The sequence below is a fragment of the Condylura cristata genome, unplaced genomic scaffold (assembly GCF_000260355.1).
Source record: "Condylura cristata isolate star-nosed mole 26May11 unplaced genomic scaffold, ConCri1.0 scaffold00001, whole genome shotgun sequence".
NCBI lineage: Eukaryota > Metazoa > Chordata > Mammalia > Eulipotyphla > Talpidae > Condylura > Condylura cristata.
In genome coordinates, this window is record NW_004567102.1 from 20,442,594 (window position 1) to 20,460,181 (window position 17,588).

Genomic DNA, 17,588 nt, shown 5'->3' on the forward strand with positions numbered 1-17,588 from the left:
AACACTCACTCTCTTCCCAACTTTGGGACCACTGACCTGCTTGGAAACCTTCTTCACCACCCTTGGGCTCTTGACATTGTTCATGGACTCTCATTCCACTTGGGCTCTGATGCCCTATGCTGCTCACTTTTCCACAGCAACCCCATTTTTAACCTACTCAGTTCCCAGTGTCTTGCATTGCTCCCCCTGCCCCCAACATTCCCTCTCCCCTCAGCACAGCTCCCTTCTGTGCTTGAGCCCATTGAGTGGTGATAAGATTGAATAATCTGGAAGTGGAAGAGAAGAAACCTAAAGTTCATTTTAAAATTCGAGTCTGTGTCACCACGATTTCCTCTGAATGTAATGTACTGATTACTGTTGGTGAACATCAGTACTTCAAAATCATGTCCTTGCATTAGTTTCCCATTCTGGCTTCCTATATCTATCAGTTAGACCATAATTCAGTCAGCTTTCAAGCTTAGAGTGTGGCAATCAATACTTTCTCATCCATACCACGCATTTTCCATTACTCTCCCTTCACATCAGCTTTTGTTTCTGTTTGAACCTTTTATTTATACTGTGACCATCCTAAAAACGCTAGAATCATGCGTTATTTGAGCTAAAGAGCACTTTAAGGTCATTTGAACCCCCTGTTCTTCCCCTCCCCTGATTTTATAAATCTGACAGCAGAGTCTTAGAGCTATTCATTAAATGTACCAAAGACAAAATTGAGTCAGTAATAGGGTATGACTAGAACTCTCATTCCCAAGAGGGACAGCCCTCTTGTTCCTGCCCAGATTATTGGAGTAAGCACCCTTCCCACCACTCCTGATGTCACCTGTGTGGTGCTGTGTCACACATACTCCTTCTCCTGGTGGTGTTATGTTTGAGTTTCCACATTCCTGACTTGTCTTCTCAATGGTGATGAACTCCTTCAGGGCAAGGACTGTGGTAGTGTCGAAATCTCTAAATTAATCAAGAAGCAGTCTGCTAACTACAATTTGGGGATTATTTTTTCACCAATTTTTAAAATCACATTAAATTTTATTTTAAATATATATATATTATATATATTTTTAATTTTATATATATTTTTGTACCATTCTTCCTTTTTTGTACAATGTATGCTTTCTTATTTTGGTTACAGTCACATTTTTTAAAAAAAAGAATAACTACTGAAGAGTAAGAATGATTTTCATAGTTTGCTAGTATATTCTGCTCATCTTAAAAAAAATAGAAACAAAGTATTCTTAGGTTTTCTGAAAAAATATTTAACTGGTAAATTCTAAATAGTGAAGCTGGATGTTTATTTTCATTTTTTAGTGTTGAGATTAGCTTTTCCAATATATTTCTCTAGAGAAAGAATGGAAACATAGATGAAGAAATTTGGAATTACTTTTTTTTAAAGATTTATTTATTTGTTCATACAGAAGTGGGGTACAGGCCAGAGGCTCAGGGGCGGCGAGAGGCTTCACCAGAGACAGAGTGGGAAGCAGAGCAGGCAGATGGACGAAGTACACTGCTGAGGGGAGCAGCGGGCGGGTCAGGAGAGGTCTGCCACGCCGTGTGGTCACCTCCGGGGCAGGCGGGAATCGAACTCATGTGGAAGTGGCTTTACCTTCTCTGTGCTGTGCTTTAACGCGCTGCGCCACCAGAGAGGGCCTGGAATTACTTTTAACTAGTAATTTTCACATTGAGCATATTGTGCACTAATTAGGATTCTACCTGCTGCAGAATAAAATGTGGACAATGTCATGAGGAGAATACAATGTGCTTCCAGGGCTTGAGGTGAGAGTTTGAAATCCTAGGGGTTATAGTTTGTATATTCATGAATTAAGAATAAAAAGAATCAATCCTAAATTGGCTTGTTAGTTTTTGAAACATCTATGCTACAACAAACACATTTCGACTGCCAGTTTTCCTAATGCTAATTATTTAGCTTTAAGTAGTATAAATTAATATATCATTGTTTGATGCTGGGGTTAATGAATATTTCATGGAAAGAATTTTGTTTAGATTGTGATTCTAGGAAGCTGAGGAGAATTTTTTAAGGATTGGAACTTAATGATTTTTCCTGTTTCACTCTGAATTCAGATCCCTTTTGCTGATGCATTGGATTTATTCCGAGGAAGGAAAGTCTACCTGGAAGATGGCTTTGCCTATGTACCACTTAGAGACATTGTGGCAATCGTCCTGAATGAATTTAGGGCCAAACTCTCTAAGGCTTTAGCAGTAAGTATTTCAGACATGTACACGTTCCCATTTTCAGTTATACACCTTTATTCTGTATTTAATAAATTAATTTTCATGATTATATCCAGATTGCTTATGAGGTGGTATTGGTAATGCTAGAATTCCTTGGCTTTTATTTCTTACTTTCTGTCGTTACCTGTCTCATTTTTTTTCTTCCTAATAATGCTAATGGTGAGCTAATTAATTTTGTGACTGCTCTTTCTGGTTACTTCAAGATTGTGTAGTTTTTCCTTGAAGATAGATTCCAAATATGACCCTTTACAATAAGAGTGGCCTGCAGTATATATAATACCTAGATTTCTGTTCTAACTTGGTATTTTCTGTCATATAAAAGGCCATATACTACCATAGAAAAGGGCAGTGTAGAAGAAAATCTTTAAGTATTAACAGCAGTGATATGCTAGTGTTACAGTCCCCTGTTGGGTGAAATTGGAGGTAGCGATATTGAGTAAATAACATGATAAATGCCTTTTAAGAGATTTGTTGAAAACGTGGCACAAGTGATACCATCCTAAAACAATGTCCATTTTGCAGTGTTGTTGCCTTTAATCAAGTTTGTTTTTATACTTGTTGAGTACGAACTGCAGAAGGGAATTTTGAAGTTATATGATGTGACACATTTTAAACTTTACTTGTTTTAATATAAGCATAAACCAACCTTTTCTTTTGAGTTAAAAATTGTAATATTTTCTGGTATAAATACTTTTATTGCTGTCTGTTACCAAACATGGCCAACAGTTGAAAAGACTAAAATATTAACTCTGGTTTTATTAAAGCAGTTTTTAAAAACAGTGCTTAATAACTGTTAATAGTCTTCCTCCCTAATTCTATTTTTTTGTTTTATTTTTAGTCATCAGTAAAATTACTGTCTGGGACTTAACCTGTACTGTACAATATTTACAAATAAAGGATACCATTTTTACTTCTGTGAGCTCTGTGGTAGGCAATAACTTTTGTCTACTGGTTACCCACTTTACTTCTTTTACTGGTTTGTTCGCCAGTTTTTTTCTCTATTGACATCTTAGACAGCACTTCTTTGTGTGACACTTACATTTTTCAGGACATTAATCATCCCTAGCTCTCATTCACTAATTTCCAAGATAAACTCCCATTGACAACCAGAAATATCAACCGGTGTTCAGAAAGTTTCTGGAGTGGTGGTACCACCTTTGAACAGATCATAGTGGTGTAATTCTCCTTTCTAAATTGTTGGTCTTTACATGTGACCCAGTGTAATTCTGGCTTAAAAATATGAAAAATTGTTTGGGAGTTCCGAAAAAAGCTTTCCTGGCTGATACAAATGGGCATATGTATATTTGCTTTTCAGTTTATCTTCCTAATAATGTAGAAGGTTCTATAAATTTTAGAATATTTTCTACTTTCTGAGCAGAAGATGAAGGTAGGCGATATACGTATGCTGAAATTAATAATAAAGCTCTATGAGTTCCTAAGTTAGTAATAAGTTAATTTTTCCAGCATACCAAATGTAAGTTTTTTTTTATACCCTGTTGGTAAGAAATACAGCCTATGAATTTTGAATTCCTATCTCCTTTTCCCCCTCCTGTTAATTCTATCCCCCGCTAGTATCTTTAAAAAAATATTTTTGAATTTTGAAATCACATACTTACAGAAAGGTTACTAATGATAAATATAAGTTTTTATCCTAATTTATTAGGTAATGAGGTAACATGGCATGCCTCATTACCCTTAACACTTTGGTGTGTAATTTGTATACACAAAGATTTTTCTCACATAATCACAATCAACTGTCACAATATGGAAATTAGCATCAAATACCTAACTGCTATCTAATATTTAGAAACCTTTCAAATTTTAACAGTTGTCTTATCATATCCTTTATTTCAAAAGGATCCAAATTGGAATCCTTATGTAGACATACCACCTCAGTCTTCTGCAGTCTGGAATAATTTCTTGGTCTTTCTTTGACTTTTGTAACTTTTGAAGATTATAGACTATTTTGTAGAATGTCTCTCAATTTCTGTTTGTCTGATATTTCTGCATGTTTATATTCAAGTTATACTTCTGAAGCAGGAATATTACAGAAGTGATGGCACATTCTTTTTATTGCATCCTACTATGCCATATATATGCCTCCTCTATGCCAATTCCTCTTCATCCCAATTCTGATAAGCTTTATCACAGTTTATTCTTCTGTTCTTTTGTTGATGGGCATTTGTGTTTTGTTTTCTTTCTTTAAATTACAAGTAATATTGTTGCTTTCAGTATTTCTGGAATGTCTTTTGGAAAACAGGTATCTGTTGGTTATATACCTAGGAATGGCATTGTAGGCTGTTGGGGATACCTATGTTTTGATTTCATGAACTTTGACTTTGTAAAAAACTTTTCATGATTATTGGTGGCTTATTGGAGTTCTGGCCTGTGTTTTTGGAATAGGAAGAAGAACAGTGATTTCCTACTTCAGGCAGTATTTTGGCTTCCTGTTGAGTATGTAGGGTCAACTTTGGTTGCAGAAGTTGTCCAGAGAGTCTTTTACCTTATCAAGCAGGTGAAGGGAGGGGTGTATTTCTCAGGAATTTATCTTAGAAGGGAGATGGAAGGAATGGGAAACATTTCTTTTGTAGTTGTGGTGAGTGAGAAATCTATATCTATGGTTGAGGACTCTTTATTATCATCCTTTTTGGTGAGAAAGGTTTAGACTTTAGAGTGTGTGATTGTACATTTTCAGTCTCAATAATGTTTCCAGAAATGTTCTTGTAGATGAGGAAAAGTGCCTTAAAGCTTTACATACTGATGTTTTACTTAGTGGCAGGGAATGTAATTAAATTATGCTGGGGTAAGCCTAAGATGATAGAAGAATTTTACCCCAGGTAATATCTAAAAGCTTGTTCTTAACTTTTGGTCTTGTAATTTTTTAGTTAATATAACTAATCTGGCTCTTGAACATTCTTTGGGACCAGTAAAAAAATGGAAATTATTTACTCATTTGATGAGACCTATTTTCTCACCCTCCTGTCCTTTCAGACTCTACTATGGCCTTGCTTTTTTCCAGGAAGTCTCCCCTAAACTTCCAAATTCTGCTTAGGGTATCTCGTCTGTGCTCCCCAGAGCCCTGCACACAGCCAATATGTGGCAAAATAATTTTGCTTGTCTGTTTTTCTCCCCCTCAGCTAAAGTGTAAGCTGTTTTGAGAGAAGGCCTCTGTCTTAATTTTTTTTTTTTGTCTAGTGTATCGTCTGGCACAGAGGGTCAGTATCCAGTAAAATTTTGTTGAATTGATACTGAATAACTTGTTCTTGTCTGTAGTTTACTATTGATGCATTATCTCATTTGAGCATTACCACAGTCCTATAAAATAGACTCACGCTGACTTTGTAAGGACCTTGTCATGATTATTGGTGAGTTGTATCACCTTATGGCCTGTGTCTTTGGGAAGAGGGACAGTGACTTTTACTTCAGGCATTACTGGCTTCCTCCTAAAAAGGTCAGGGCTCGAGAGATTATGGAGGAGGACCCTTCTAAGGTAGACTGGATTACAGTCTGCATTTATACAGAAGAGGAAAGTGCAGCCTGGAAAGGGAAGCCAAGGTTATGTTCACTAGTAATTGTCAGAGCACCGTGCTTCCATCTTATGCCTTCTAATTAGAATTTTTAAAATTCTTTGATGATCACTGTGCCTTTGTAAGGAGTTATACATTCGTAGGTTATTTAGATCTTTAAACTCTGAGAAAATTCTGAAGGGTTAAGTATATAGACCAAGTAGAAAAGGGTAAATGTGGGGCTACTGTTAAGAAAAAGCATGAAGGAAAGACATTTTTATTTCCTTCACATAACAACTTTAAAAACTTTAGCTAGTTCTTTTAGTTAATGGTTTAGTTTTTTTTTTTTTTTTTAATAACTCTTTGTTCGCTTGTGTATTGTTTTAGTAGTAGGGACATAGTATTACAAAGATAGATAAAATTTCTTCCCTTATAAAGCTTCTGTTATAGTGGGAGGTAGATGATTACCAAAGATGTAAACCATAACAAAACTATATATGACATGAAATAGCCAGCTAAACAAATGTAAGGTGCTTTCTAGACAAGGAAAGTGACTAATGTAAAGGCCTCAAGGGGGGAATCTTGGCAAATTTGTGGAATTAAAAAGGCCAGTATAGCTGAAGTGAAGTAAGCTGGGGAGAGTGATAAAAATGAAATTACAGTAGTTAGAGGTAGGCTTTTGAATAAATGTGGGGGTAAAGAGATTTTTTTGCATTATGTAGTACAAAAACATCTGATGACTTTGTTTCCCTTTTTTGGTTTCTATTTTATTTTAATTGATTGAGATAACATTGGCTTATGACACTGTATATTCACACATGTATTCACATTTCTTCAGGTGTATGTTACCATGCCACAACCACATCAAGTCACCCATTGTCTCCCATAATAGTCATTTGGGCCTTCCATCCACTTTGCTCTCCACCTTCCACTACCTCTTTGTTAGTCAATTTTACAGTCAGATTTCTAGGGGTTTTTGGGCTTATTTTTGTCTGAACCTTCATTTTATTTCTTCATATTTACATATGTCTTATATTTATCTTTTTCTGTCTGGTTTATTTCACTTAGCATAACCCTTCCCAGTTTCAACCATGTTGTTTTAAAGGGTAAGAGTTCATTCTTTTTTATAGCTGAGTAATTTTTCTGTGAGTATATATAGTACATCTTAATTCATCAGTAGTTGAATGCTTAAGTTATTTTTATAACTTGTTTATTATAAAAAGTGTGGTAATGAAGATAGAATTGCATGCATTCTTTTGAGTTGTTGTTTTTGCATTCTTTGGACCTAAGATAGAGCTATTTATTTATTTATTTTTTAAGATTATACATACAGAACTGGGGTACAGGCCAGAGGTGTTGGGGTTGGGTGAGAGGATTCACCAAACACAGAGCGGGGAGCAGTAAAGGCAGATGTACTGAAATACACTGCGGAGGGGAGCAGTGGGTGGGTCAGAAAATATCTACCACACTGGATGGGTCACCTCCCAGGTTGGAGATCAAACTCGTGCTGCAGTGACTGTGGTAGCTTCATGGTGCTGTGTTTTAACCCATTGTGCTACCAGGTCGGGCCCCTAAGATAGAGCTATTTTAAATATTTTGAGATACTGCTATATTGTTTTCCATAGGGGATAGATCAGTCTATGTTCCCACTAACAATGTATGAGTGTTCCTTTTTCTCTATGCTGTTACCAACACGTGTGTCTGGTCTTTTTGCTATAGGCCATATTCGCAAGTATAAGATGGTAGTAAGTATCACATTGTGACTTTTTATTTTAGAGATTTATTTTTATTATGCACACAAATGCTGGGCTACAGGCCAGAGGTGCAGGGGCAATGAGAGGATTTTCCAGAGAGAGTGGGAAGCAGAACAGGCAGATCGACAAAGTACATTGCTGAGGGGAGCAGCGGCCGGGTCAGGAGAGGTCTGCCATACCATGTGGATCACCTCCGAGGCTGGGGATTGAACTCACACTGAAGTGGCTGTGGCTAGCTTGCAGTGCTGTGTCCCAACCCATTGCGCCACTAGGGAGGGCCTCAACAAATAATTCTTTCACATGTCAAGTTTCCTGTATTGTTTGTATGTAAAGTGGGAAATTTATAAGAGAAGACACTAAACCTATGGAAAGAGAAGGATCAGGACAGGATTTGGAAGAACACAAATGATGCACAGGTAAATTGGTGATGGGGAACTTCACAGGGAAATCATACATTGTACAAAAATGAAGGATGATAGAATAAAATGTTGGTCAGTGAATCACAATAAAAAAAATTCTCTTGTCTAGTTAGAGCACCTATGTTGTGCATGAAAGATTCAGTGAGTAGTTTGAAAATGGGTAGTGTCCTGTCAGTTGTCACGGCAAGTTCAGAGAATTTAGAGAAAAAGAGAGTTGACATTGACTTTAAATTATTGATCTATATGGCTGTGAACAGTTTGCTGAGAGCAACAGGCAAATGTTTATGTGCTGGAGAGCTTGGGCTATGTCTGGGTTGATGGCTAATGCTATGTTTGCTTGTATTTAATGCTTGTAAGGAAGAACAGAAGATCAAATTGGAACAGTGGTTATTAGCAGGCTAATGAGTTTGATGTTTAGTGTGTATACTAGTGATTTCCAAACTGTTGATTATGCTTCCTTATTAAAATATTTTATCTCTTTAAGGTACAAATATACTTAAAAATGGGGTTTTTAAAAAGAAATTAGGAAAAAAATAAGCCTAGGTATTTAATAATTTTCGTCCACTTCAGAAAGTGGCCTTGCATGTAACCTGTTTGAGAACCATCTTTATGATCAGCTGGTGTTATCATTAGAAATGTGTAGTAGCAATGGGAATGTCAGAGCTATTTGAGAGAGGAAATGATTTTGATATTTAGAGTGTTGAGTTATTGGGTTAACAGAACCTCCTGGTCAATTTAGGTTGAATCTCAGGAGAGTGTATAAAATTAAGAAATAGATTTGGAAATTGTTCAAGTGGTTATTAAATTTGAAGTCAAATTACTGAATGCATTCTCTAAAGGAGATTGACTAAAGAGAGAAGAGGCTCAGTTACCAGTATTTCAGGGTTAGGTGGAGAAATCAGGTGGGCATATGTGTTGGCTACCCTAAATGAGTAAGTCACAAATGAGTTTAGCATCTTTCTTGTTATGTATTCTATTTTAGAAAATGAGACGTTTGGCATCATTCGCAGAATAGGATTGAGTAAAAGTTATTTCCCTGTTTTAGTGAAATAGTCTAGGTTTTTGATAAAACAAGTTTCATTCACTTGAAAATATCAGTAATGTATATGATAGTGCTTAAAAATTCCAAAATTGTATCTTTTGGGGTCTGTTTGGAGGAGCTAATTCAAAAGAATAGTGTTTTAGGAGGCTGTGATTTTTCCCTTTTATTTCTCCTTTAGAGAAATGTGCTTAGCATAGTTCTGCATTTGTGTTTATTAAAATTACTGGGGGCAAGAATTTTAAATATTCACTTATTTTAAATTTGCTTTCTTATAGCTGCAAATGTTAGCAGTAGAGACTCAGAAGTTTTAGAGCAGAAATGGACTTTCAAGTTATGTGTTACCTTGCCCTCATTTTTGGCAACCAGGATGCAAAGTGCAGGTTTATATGCAATAGTGGACTTGCTGGCCTGTCCTATTTTGCATGGTGGAGCTTAGCACAATGCTTCTCTTCTAAAAGGCTCTTGGTAAACTGACAGCAGGCATCTTTATTTTAATTGTGAATGTTTAGTCCGGCAAACTTAATCACAGTTCACTCAGCTGATTAATAATGAAGGACTTGAGTTCTTCACAATTGTTCTCCCAGAATTCTTTGTTCAGTGCCCTCTGTGTTCAAGTTTGTTGCCTTCAGGCCCATGTGCCTCTGCGCCTTCTGCTTTCTCTAATTCAGCCTCACGCAGGTGTCTCAATTATGTGTTCTAAATGTAGGGTTGCCTTGATAGGAACCAAAGAAATTACTTCTCCAGAGTAGTATTAGGCCATATTAACTTACCGATCTCTGATGCCTGCACAGTGTCTGGGGAAGGAGCCGGTGATCAGGAACTGATGGATTGCCTGTGAGAGCTGGATGTTTGTATTCTTCAGATTTGTTGAGAAATTAAAGTTAATAAAAGGGGTTGCTTTCCAGTGTCCTGTTTATAAAAGGAGAGCAAAAAGTACCTGTTAATGTGTCTGAAGTGCTGTAGATGCAGAATATTTCTGAAATCGTAATTGCAAATGCTTGTGATCTCAGGATACTTCTAAGGAACTCTTTTGACATTTTCTCACTGGAATGTATAAGATGTGAGTTGTACATTTTGTTTAGAAACCTAAGATGCAGCAAAAACTAGTATTAAAATCTGTCTACCTTGAAAATAGCAACTTTCCTCACAGTTGAAGTAACTCTCCAGAGCCATTCTTAAGTTACTGTTTCTGTGTTCACATTTGTGCCTTCATTCTCCTGCCACCATTCAAAGAAAAGAATCCCCCTGTACTTCTTTATAAACACTCCATTCTCCAGATCATTTAAGAATTATAATTACCCCTTTTAAAACCTCAGCTTAGGTTGGCTAGAAAATACTTAATATTTTCACACATTATTGGTAGTGTACTGAACTGCATTACTTTTATTGACACCTGAGTCCTCTGCATCACAGATTTTTAAACCCTATTATTTATTTGTGATGAGAAAATATTGGTAGATTCAGTAGCTAAGAAACAACTGAATACTGAAAGTTTTGTCTTTGGAGGGGGGTGCTTGTAAATTTAATTCTTTGACAGTTCTACTGTCGTAGAGCAAAAATTTATTCAGTCACTATAAAGAAAGATGCATCACCTGTTAGTTTTCCAATTTAAAAATTTTGCGCAGAGGGAGCTAAGAATACGAAAAATGTTACAGGATTGATGAAGTGTTGAGAATGTAATTTTTAACAGTGACTGGTCATTGAAAAGTAATGATTATGTATATGTATCTGAGTTTCAGTTTTCTGACTCTTCATTAATGAGAGAAATGTTGAGAACAGGAACACCCCCTCTCCCACAAACACATGTGTATCTGACACAGAAACCAAAGTAAAATATTAACTCAATCAACTTTGTCTCATAGAAATTGCACTGTCCTCAGCCCATGTTAAATCACAAAGTCTGTTCCTTCACCTGTTACACTTAATGATGTGCCAGAGAGAGAATAACTATTAAAAAACAGTGTTTGGTTGTCGTCAGTTGCCTTTCTTTTATAACTGATTTGTCATTTGTTGTGTGATGGCTGTATAATACTTAGAAAACAATTTTTGTTCCATTCAGTAACTTTTCTTGAGTCCTCACTGTGTGCCAGGCAGAATCACTGGAGACATAATTTTATTAAAAATTCAGAGTGCTGATAATGTGTGTGGGGATATATAAATGGTCATCCTACGGTACAGTGTGTACAAAAAATACGTACTGGGTGTAGAGAGAGCAGTGAAAGAATGATAAGCTTAGTCTGTAGGTAGCAGGGAAAGTGATGAAGATGTTAGCACGGAGACAGGGCTTTTCTTAGATGTCAGTGATTTCTTGACCTTTTATCTTTATTGGGTTGGGTAGGGTGTAGGAATAAAACTGTTATTATTTGTCTTCATGTTTAATTTCTTTCTTTGTTTCTTCCTTATCTTGACTGATGACAATTTTTTTTTTTTTTTTTTGATGACAAGTCTTGATTTTTCTCTTCTGCCTGCTCCACTCTCCTTCATTGGCAGGTGAGCTTTGTCCATGTAACAGTTTCTATTTCTGTACCTTCAAATTTCACTGCTTGTCTATTTAATTGCACATATATATTTGAGGAACTTGTCAGGGAGTGCAGAATTCATCTTCAGATTTACATGCATTGCAAATCTTGCGTCTCAAAGACCTTAAGACTTTATCTCTTTATATAAGTGACACAGAACCTGTGAACTCAGGTAGGCAACATATACATTAAAATTGGAGTGGTACAGCAAATGTTATCTGAAATGTTTTAGGAGAGCAATGTGCACATTCAAAACAAAAATAAAAACAACAAATGAAAATTGCCTAAGATTAGTTGATACAGATATAATTAAAGAATGATAGAATTGAGAATAACTAAATACACAGGTTTGGTTTTTAAAATTTTTAAAAAGGCACTGAGAATAGAAGTAAATGTTTTCTGAGACTCTGACTTTTTATTTTTATAACTTTTAGAATATATATTAAACATGATTGGTGAGCTTCCATGTTTTTATGCCTGCATTTTATCTTAGAAACCTGCCATAGAGTTATGAGACGTTAGTAATAAGGAAAGTCTTTACGCTCTGGTTTTAAAAAAAATTATGGTTGTCCTTTGTGAAACTTATGATTTTGTCCATATACAAGAGTGTATTTGGTGAGTTGCAAAACAGTTAGGTGAATAGTGTCAATGAACTTAGTAAATTGAGGTGTGAATGGGGTAATGATCTAGAAAATTGAGAACTGAGACTGTAAGAAGATATTGAAGATGGATTTTGTTCTCATAAATTAGAAAACAAGAGAATAACAAGCAAGGTTGGAAACTAGAATGTTATCTTCTGTAACCAGTCCATCTATAATTCTACAGTTACCATATTGACTATTAAAGATTAAAATAATGGAAAGAAGATGAAATAATACTCATTTTTTTGAGGACAAACAAACTATATAGCTTTGGATTTTGGCAGGGCAAAAATCCCAAAGAAAGGTAATAATAATTTGCATTTATAGTCTTTTTTTTTCCAAAGTAGCTTAAAGCGTTGTATATTTATTTTCATTAATCCTTTGGACTACTTTTGAGTATTAAGAAAAGAAATCTCTACTTCTTAAGGATGGCTGACAAAAATTACATGGCAAACGTCATAACAATTCTTTACCTTGATGACTACAGTGTTTTAAGTGTTTCTATTCTTTATTTCTATACACTTTGCCTAAGAAATTTATCCTTCAGCAAATGCTCTTCAGTTGCGTAGTATGGATTAGGCCTGAGGAAGAGAAAATGTGCCTGTGTGTATACATGAGCATGTGAGCACATGCACACACAAGGGGGTGGCGGTGAAGAGGAAGGGAGAAAATAAATTTGAAACTGCTTTTTTCCCTTTAGAGCCTTTGAACTTGACTGCGTTTAGCTGAAGAATTGGCCTGCTAGATGATGGAAGTTATGGTTGAAGTGATGAAAGCAGTTTTCTAACTTTATAAAGATTATTTATGCATACAAGAGCTGTAGTGCAGGCCAGATATGGGAGGAGTGAGAGGATTCACCAGAGACTAGAGTGGGAAGCAGAACAGGCAGATCTACTGAAGTAGACTGCTTAGGGCAGCAGTGGACGGGTCAAGAGAGCTCTGCTATACCATGTGGGTCACCTCCCTGACCAGGGATTGAACTGGTCCTGCAGTGGCTGTGGATAGCTTTCTAGTGCTGTGCTTTAACCCCGTGTGCCACTAGGGAGGCCCCATGGTTTCTAACTTTTTTTTTTTTTTTTTAAAGATTTATTTATTTATTCATACAGAACTGGGGTACAGGCCAGAGGCTCAGGGACGGTGAGAGGCTTCACCAGAGACAGAGTGGGGAGCAGAACAGGCAGATTGACGAAGTACACTGCTGAGGGGAGCAGCGGGCGGGTCAGGAGAGGTCTGGCTCACCATGTGGTCTCCTCCGGGGCAGGCGGCAGGCGGGAATCGAACTCATGCGGAAGTGGCTTCAGATTCTCAGTGCTGTGCTTTAACCCGCTGCGCCACCAGGGAGGGCCTGGTTTCTAACTTTAAGCACTTACTTTATGCCAACTACTATTAAACTTGTATGCATTGCTGATTTAATGCTGCAACCACATTAAGTGATTATTAGCATTATTTTTGCAGATGAGGAAACTGAACTTCAGAAGTTCAGTTTGGTAGCTTATCCTAGAATACAGTTGTAATTAGTTGCTGAGATGGAATTCCAAGCTAATGTACCTGAATCCAAGTTTCCCTGCTCATGACCATAAATGATGCCTTTCTAATTTTGGGGAAGTGTCACAGGTATTTTTTTTTTCATTTTAGATTGTGCTGGTGAGAACGTGTCAGCCATCACTTTACTCTAGAGCCATGGTAGACTTGTGAATTTTTATTAGTTAGAAATAACAGTGCTTAAAGTAGGGCTTCTTCTCTGCCTTCCTGCTCAGAGTACTGTAGTTACTCAACCTCGTCAGGGCATGCCTTTCAGGTCCTCTTACATTTCCGCTGTGATTATTGCTGTGCAGGTCTAGGCCACGTGGCTGCTTCACTCTGGGTACCATGTCTTTGTTAGGAAGAAGAGCTTTTGCTCTTCTTCATTGAGAGAGCAAATGCATTTGCAGAAATCTTTTCCTGTATTATTCATCCCTAGCAGCATTGTGTTTCTCTTTGGCTACAACTGTGTCTTATGGCCTCCTTTGTTTGGAAGAGCAAAGATTTTCTTTCTTGAACTATTTTAGTAAGGCAGGGGATGAGTAGTGGAGAGTTGGCCAGCCTGTGCATTTGGCACAGGATTGGTTAGCTTTGCTGAGGGTAGGTGAAATGAATTGAATTTAAATGCAGGTGGACTAGAAGAGGAACTTTTAATGTGTATCTGGCAGGCACGAGCTGTTTTCCACAGGGCATGGGTATGAATGATCGTATTGCTGTTGACTTCATGGGACACACCTTTATGTTCACCTAAATGGGTAGATGATCTTTGGCAAGTTGTGAAGAAACAAATGGGCTTTAGAGAAAAGGAACTTAGAATTTTTTTTTGAGAGAAACTGGATTGAGAAAGGGAAACTAATGTGTTCAATCCACATGAGCCTTGTGTATCAGGGTTCAGTACTGTACTACAGGTCAGGCTGAATAATATTCTGTCACACACACTCCATTTTCTTTATCCATTCAACTGCTGCAGACACTCAGACACTTAGGTCACTTCCATGTCTTGCTTATTGTGAATAATGCTGCAGTGAGCATGGGAGTGCAGGTACCTCTTTGAACATATGATTTTAGTTCCTTTGGACTATAGTGTCTTTGAAAAATAATACTTAGATATATAAATGCTTATATTTATATAAATATACATATATTTATATTATATTTTTATATTATATTATATTTTATATTTATGCATACAGAACTGGAAAATAGGTCAGAGGTGTGGGGGTGGGGGTGAGAGGATTCACCAGAAACGGAGTGGGGAGTAGAACAGGTGGGTCTGCTGAAATAACACTGCTGAGGGGGCAGCGCGCGAGACAGGAGAGTTCTGCTGTGCCTGCCATGTGTAGGTCAGCTCCCTGACTGGGGATTCAGCTGAGGACCCACTAGTTGGTGATAGCTTGATAGCATGAGTCATAACCTCTGTGTCACCAGGGAGACCCACCATGTATCCTTTTTATATAGCCTTAATTTTAAATAAAACAATGCTCTCGATTGCTATAAATAAAACATTCTTTGGAAATGTACTTTTCTCTTCTGATCCCTCTTAACTTCTCAGTGATATTTCTAGTTGTGTGTTTCTTCTCTTTACTTGTAACATCCTTGACATTTTCTCTTAGTGATAAATCAGATAGGCAAGGCATGTAGAAGTGTGGAGGCATTTATTTGTAAGAGTGCTCAGTTGAGTAATATGAAATAATTATGTTTATATCACTTCGTGAAAATTATGTGAGAAATACAGAAAAATGTCTAGAGCTTTTAGTTTAAGTGTTTGCTTTTGGGTTTTTGTATCCTATGATAATTTGCTTGGGGCCTTTGTATTACTTTATTTGAATGTCTTTCTCATGTCACGTTATTCCAAAATTGTCTTCATGTCTTCCTTGCAGAGCTGACAAAATGTTTGTTGAACTGATTATTCACCCTTCTTCTCTCCATTTTTCCTCAACCACTTTTTAGGTTTCTTTTAATAAGACAGTGCATAGTGTATTAGTATATTATTTATTAAAACGTATGCCATTAATTGTATAACTAAATATTAATAAGTACATATTTAGTATTTCCTAAAAAATATCAATACAGTAAGATTTTCCCTTGGGGAAGAATGAATGACGGTATTTATTATCATTGTAAATTTGGAGCAGTAATATAAACTGTTTTGTTAACGTGGTAAACAAGATGTAATATTGCTGACAAAATTGCTTAATTGATACTATGAAATTGAGTTTAAGATATAGAATAAATGGACAAGTCAGAATTTTTTAGTTGTACGTTAGTAATGGTAAAAAGCAAGAAGTCAAGGCATAGCTTATAATCCACAGTATGTTTTAAATGATTGAAAAGGCGATTGTTTTTTTGGGAAGCCTCTCAGGCTATCTATGAGGGGGTTGTATGTAGTGCTGATTTTCCTGGGAGCTGATCTATGAGGAAAGCTCCATGATCTTATAGTTGTGGAAACTGATCTTATAGCTGGGGGTTCTTTTTGTGTCACAGGTGATGAACCATAGTTGTGACTTTTATTGCTTATCACACTATTTTATTGTTTTTGTGGCCAAATACAACATGATTCCTCTTGTTATAGTTGTAATTCTTACACCTCTATTGCTTGTACTATATAATACGTGAATGATTTTTTTAAAAACATGGCTGGTGCTGATTATTGGACCAGTCAATAATTTGACATTTCCTTTGCCTTCTCAACTTATGAGACTACCGACTTTTTATTCAAAATTGTTTTATTCAGAAAGAAAAACCAGTGTCAAATATTATAAATGTCTTTTTACTATGTAGTTCTTGACCTTTAAGTTTTCATATTATAGTGTCAAACTATTTAAGTATGCTTTTGGTTCATTGTTTATTATGTTACCAGAAAACTCCAACACATTTTTTATTGAACAATTTAGTGTATTTGGAACAGGAATCTGTGGTTGAAAATGTAAATGCACTCATGTGTACATACACTCTTCAGCTTTTTTCCTTAAATGTTTTCTTTCACTAATCTGCTAATTTGTCACAATATTATGGTAAGAAAGGCAAACAACTTATAGAGACATGCAAGTAGGAAATAAGATCGTTTAATTTAAAATAGCGTAGATCTAATAAGCAAGCTTTGTCTTTAGATAGTCTGTTTTTAATTGTAAATATGTAGTTCTTCACCAAAAACATCCAGATGTTTTTACTCTTGGTAGAGAACACTTTGACTTAGGAGAACTTAGGAGAACTTTAAAAGCCGTGGTTCAAATTATGTACCTTTGTGGTGCCGTCTGTAAACTTGTTAAATCTAACAAATGAGAAAAACCTCTATATGCATTACAAGAGCTTCTCTTTCTAGGTCATTCTCTGGAAAGTGTTTTGTTAAAACTCCTATTCCTCTTGTGTGTGTGTGTGTGTGTGTGTGTGTTTGTGTCTTTGTTATCCTATGTCAGCTAAATTCTTTGCTCTTTATTACTCTGCTTTAACAGTGTGTAGTATTTCTCTTTAAAGCCATGCTTGGCATGAGAGGCATTGAAACTGACATTTTGTTAAGAAATGATTCACAATGTGGCCTCCTTTTCAGCAGCTGGGCCCCAATTCACTAAAGAATGACTCGATCTTGGTTTCACAATCTAGTTCTTTAAGGATCAGATACACTTTTTTCATGACTATCAAACAGAACCCATCAAACAGAATAGAAACTATTTGAAGTAAGAGTATAGGTTTTTCTCATTTGTTAGATTTACAGAATATCCTTGGGGAGTATGTATCGTGAAGATTAGAAAGACACATGACCACATTATACCTTATATTAGTAATTTCCTTTAATAATTTAGTTTCTCTTTATCATATGATTGGGACTGTGCTTTTTACTAGCCTTGTGTTTGGATTTTTAAGCCAGCCTTATTGAGGTATAAATGCCATATGTAAAAATCACTGATTATCAGTCAACACAGAGTTGCAGGATGGATTAAAAAA

At 36.3% G+C, this 17,588-nt stretch overlaps 1 protein-coding gene across 1 annotated transcript in view; it reads left to right on the forward strand.

The window, feature by feature from the left end:
- Positions 1 to 17,588, forward strand: part of PRIM2 (primase, DNA, polypeptide 2 (58kDa)) — a 256,639-nt gene that overhangs the window by 39,538 nt on the left and 199,513 nt on the right. The window contains exon 7 of the mRNA XM_004673597.2: positions 2,074 to 2,211. Coding sequence (XP_004673654.1) covers positions 2,074 to 2,211 — 138 coding nt within the window. The remainder of the gene's footprint in view (positions 1 to 2,073; positions 2,212 to 17,588) is intronic.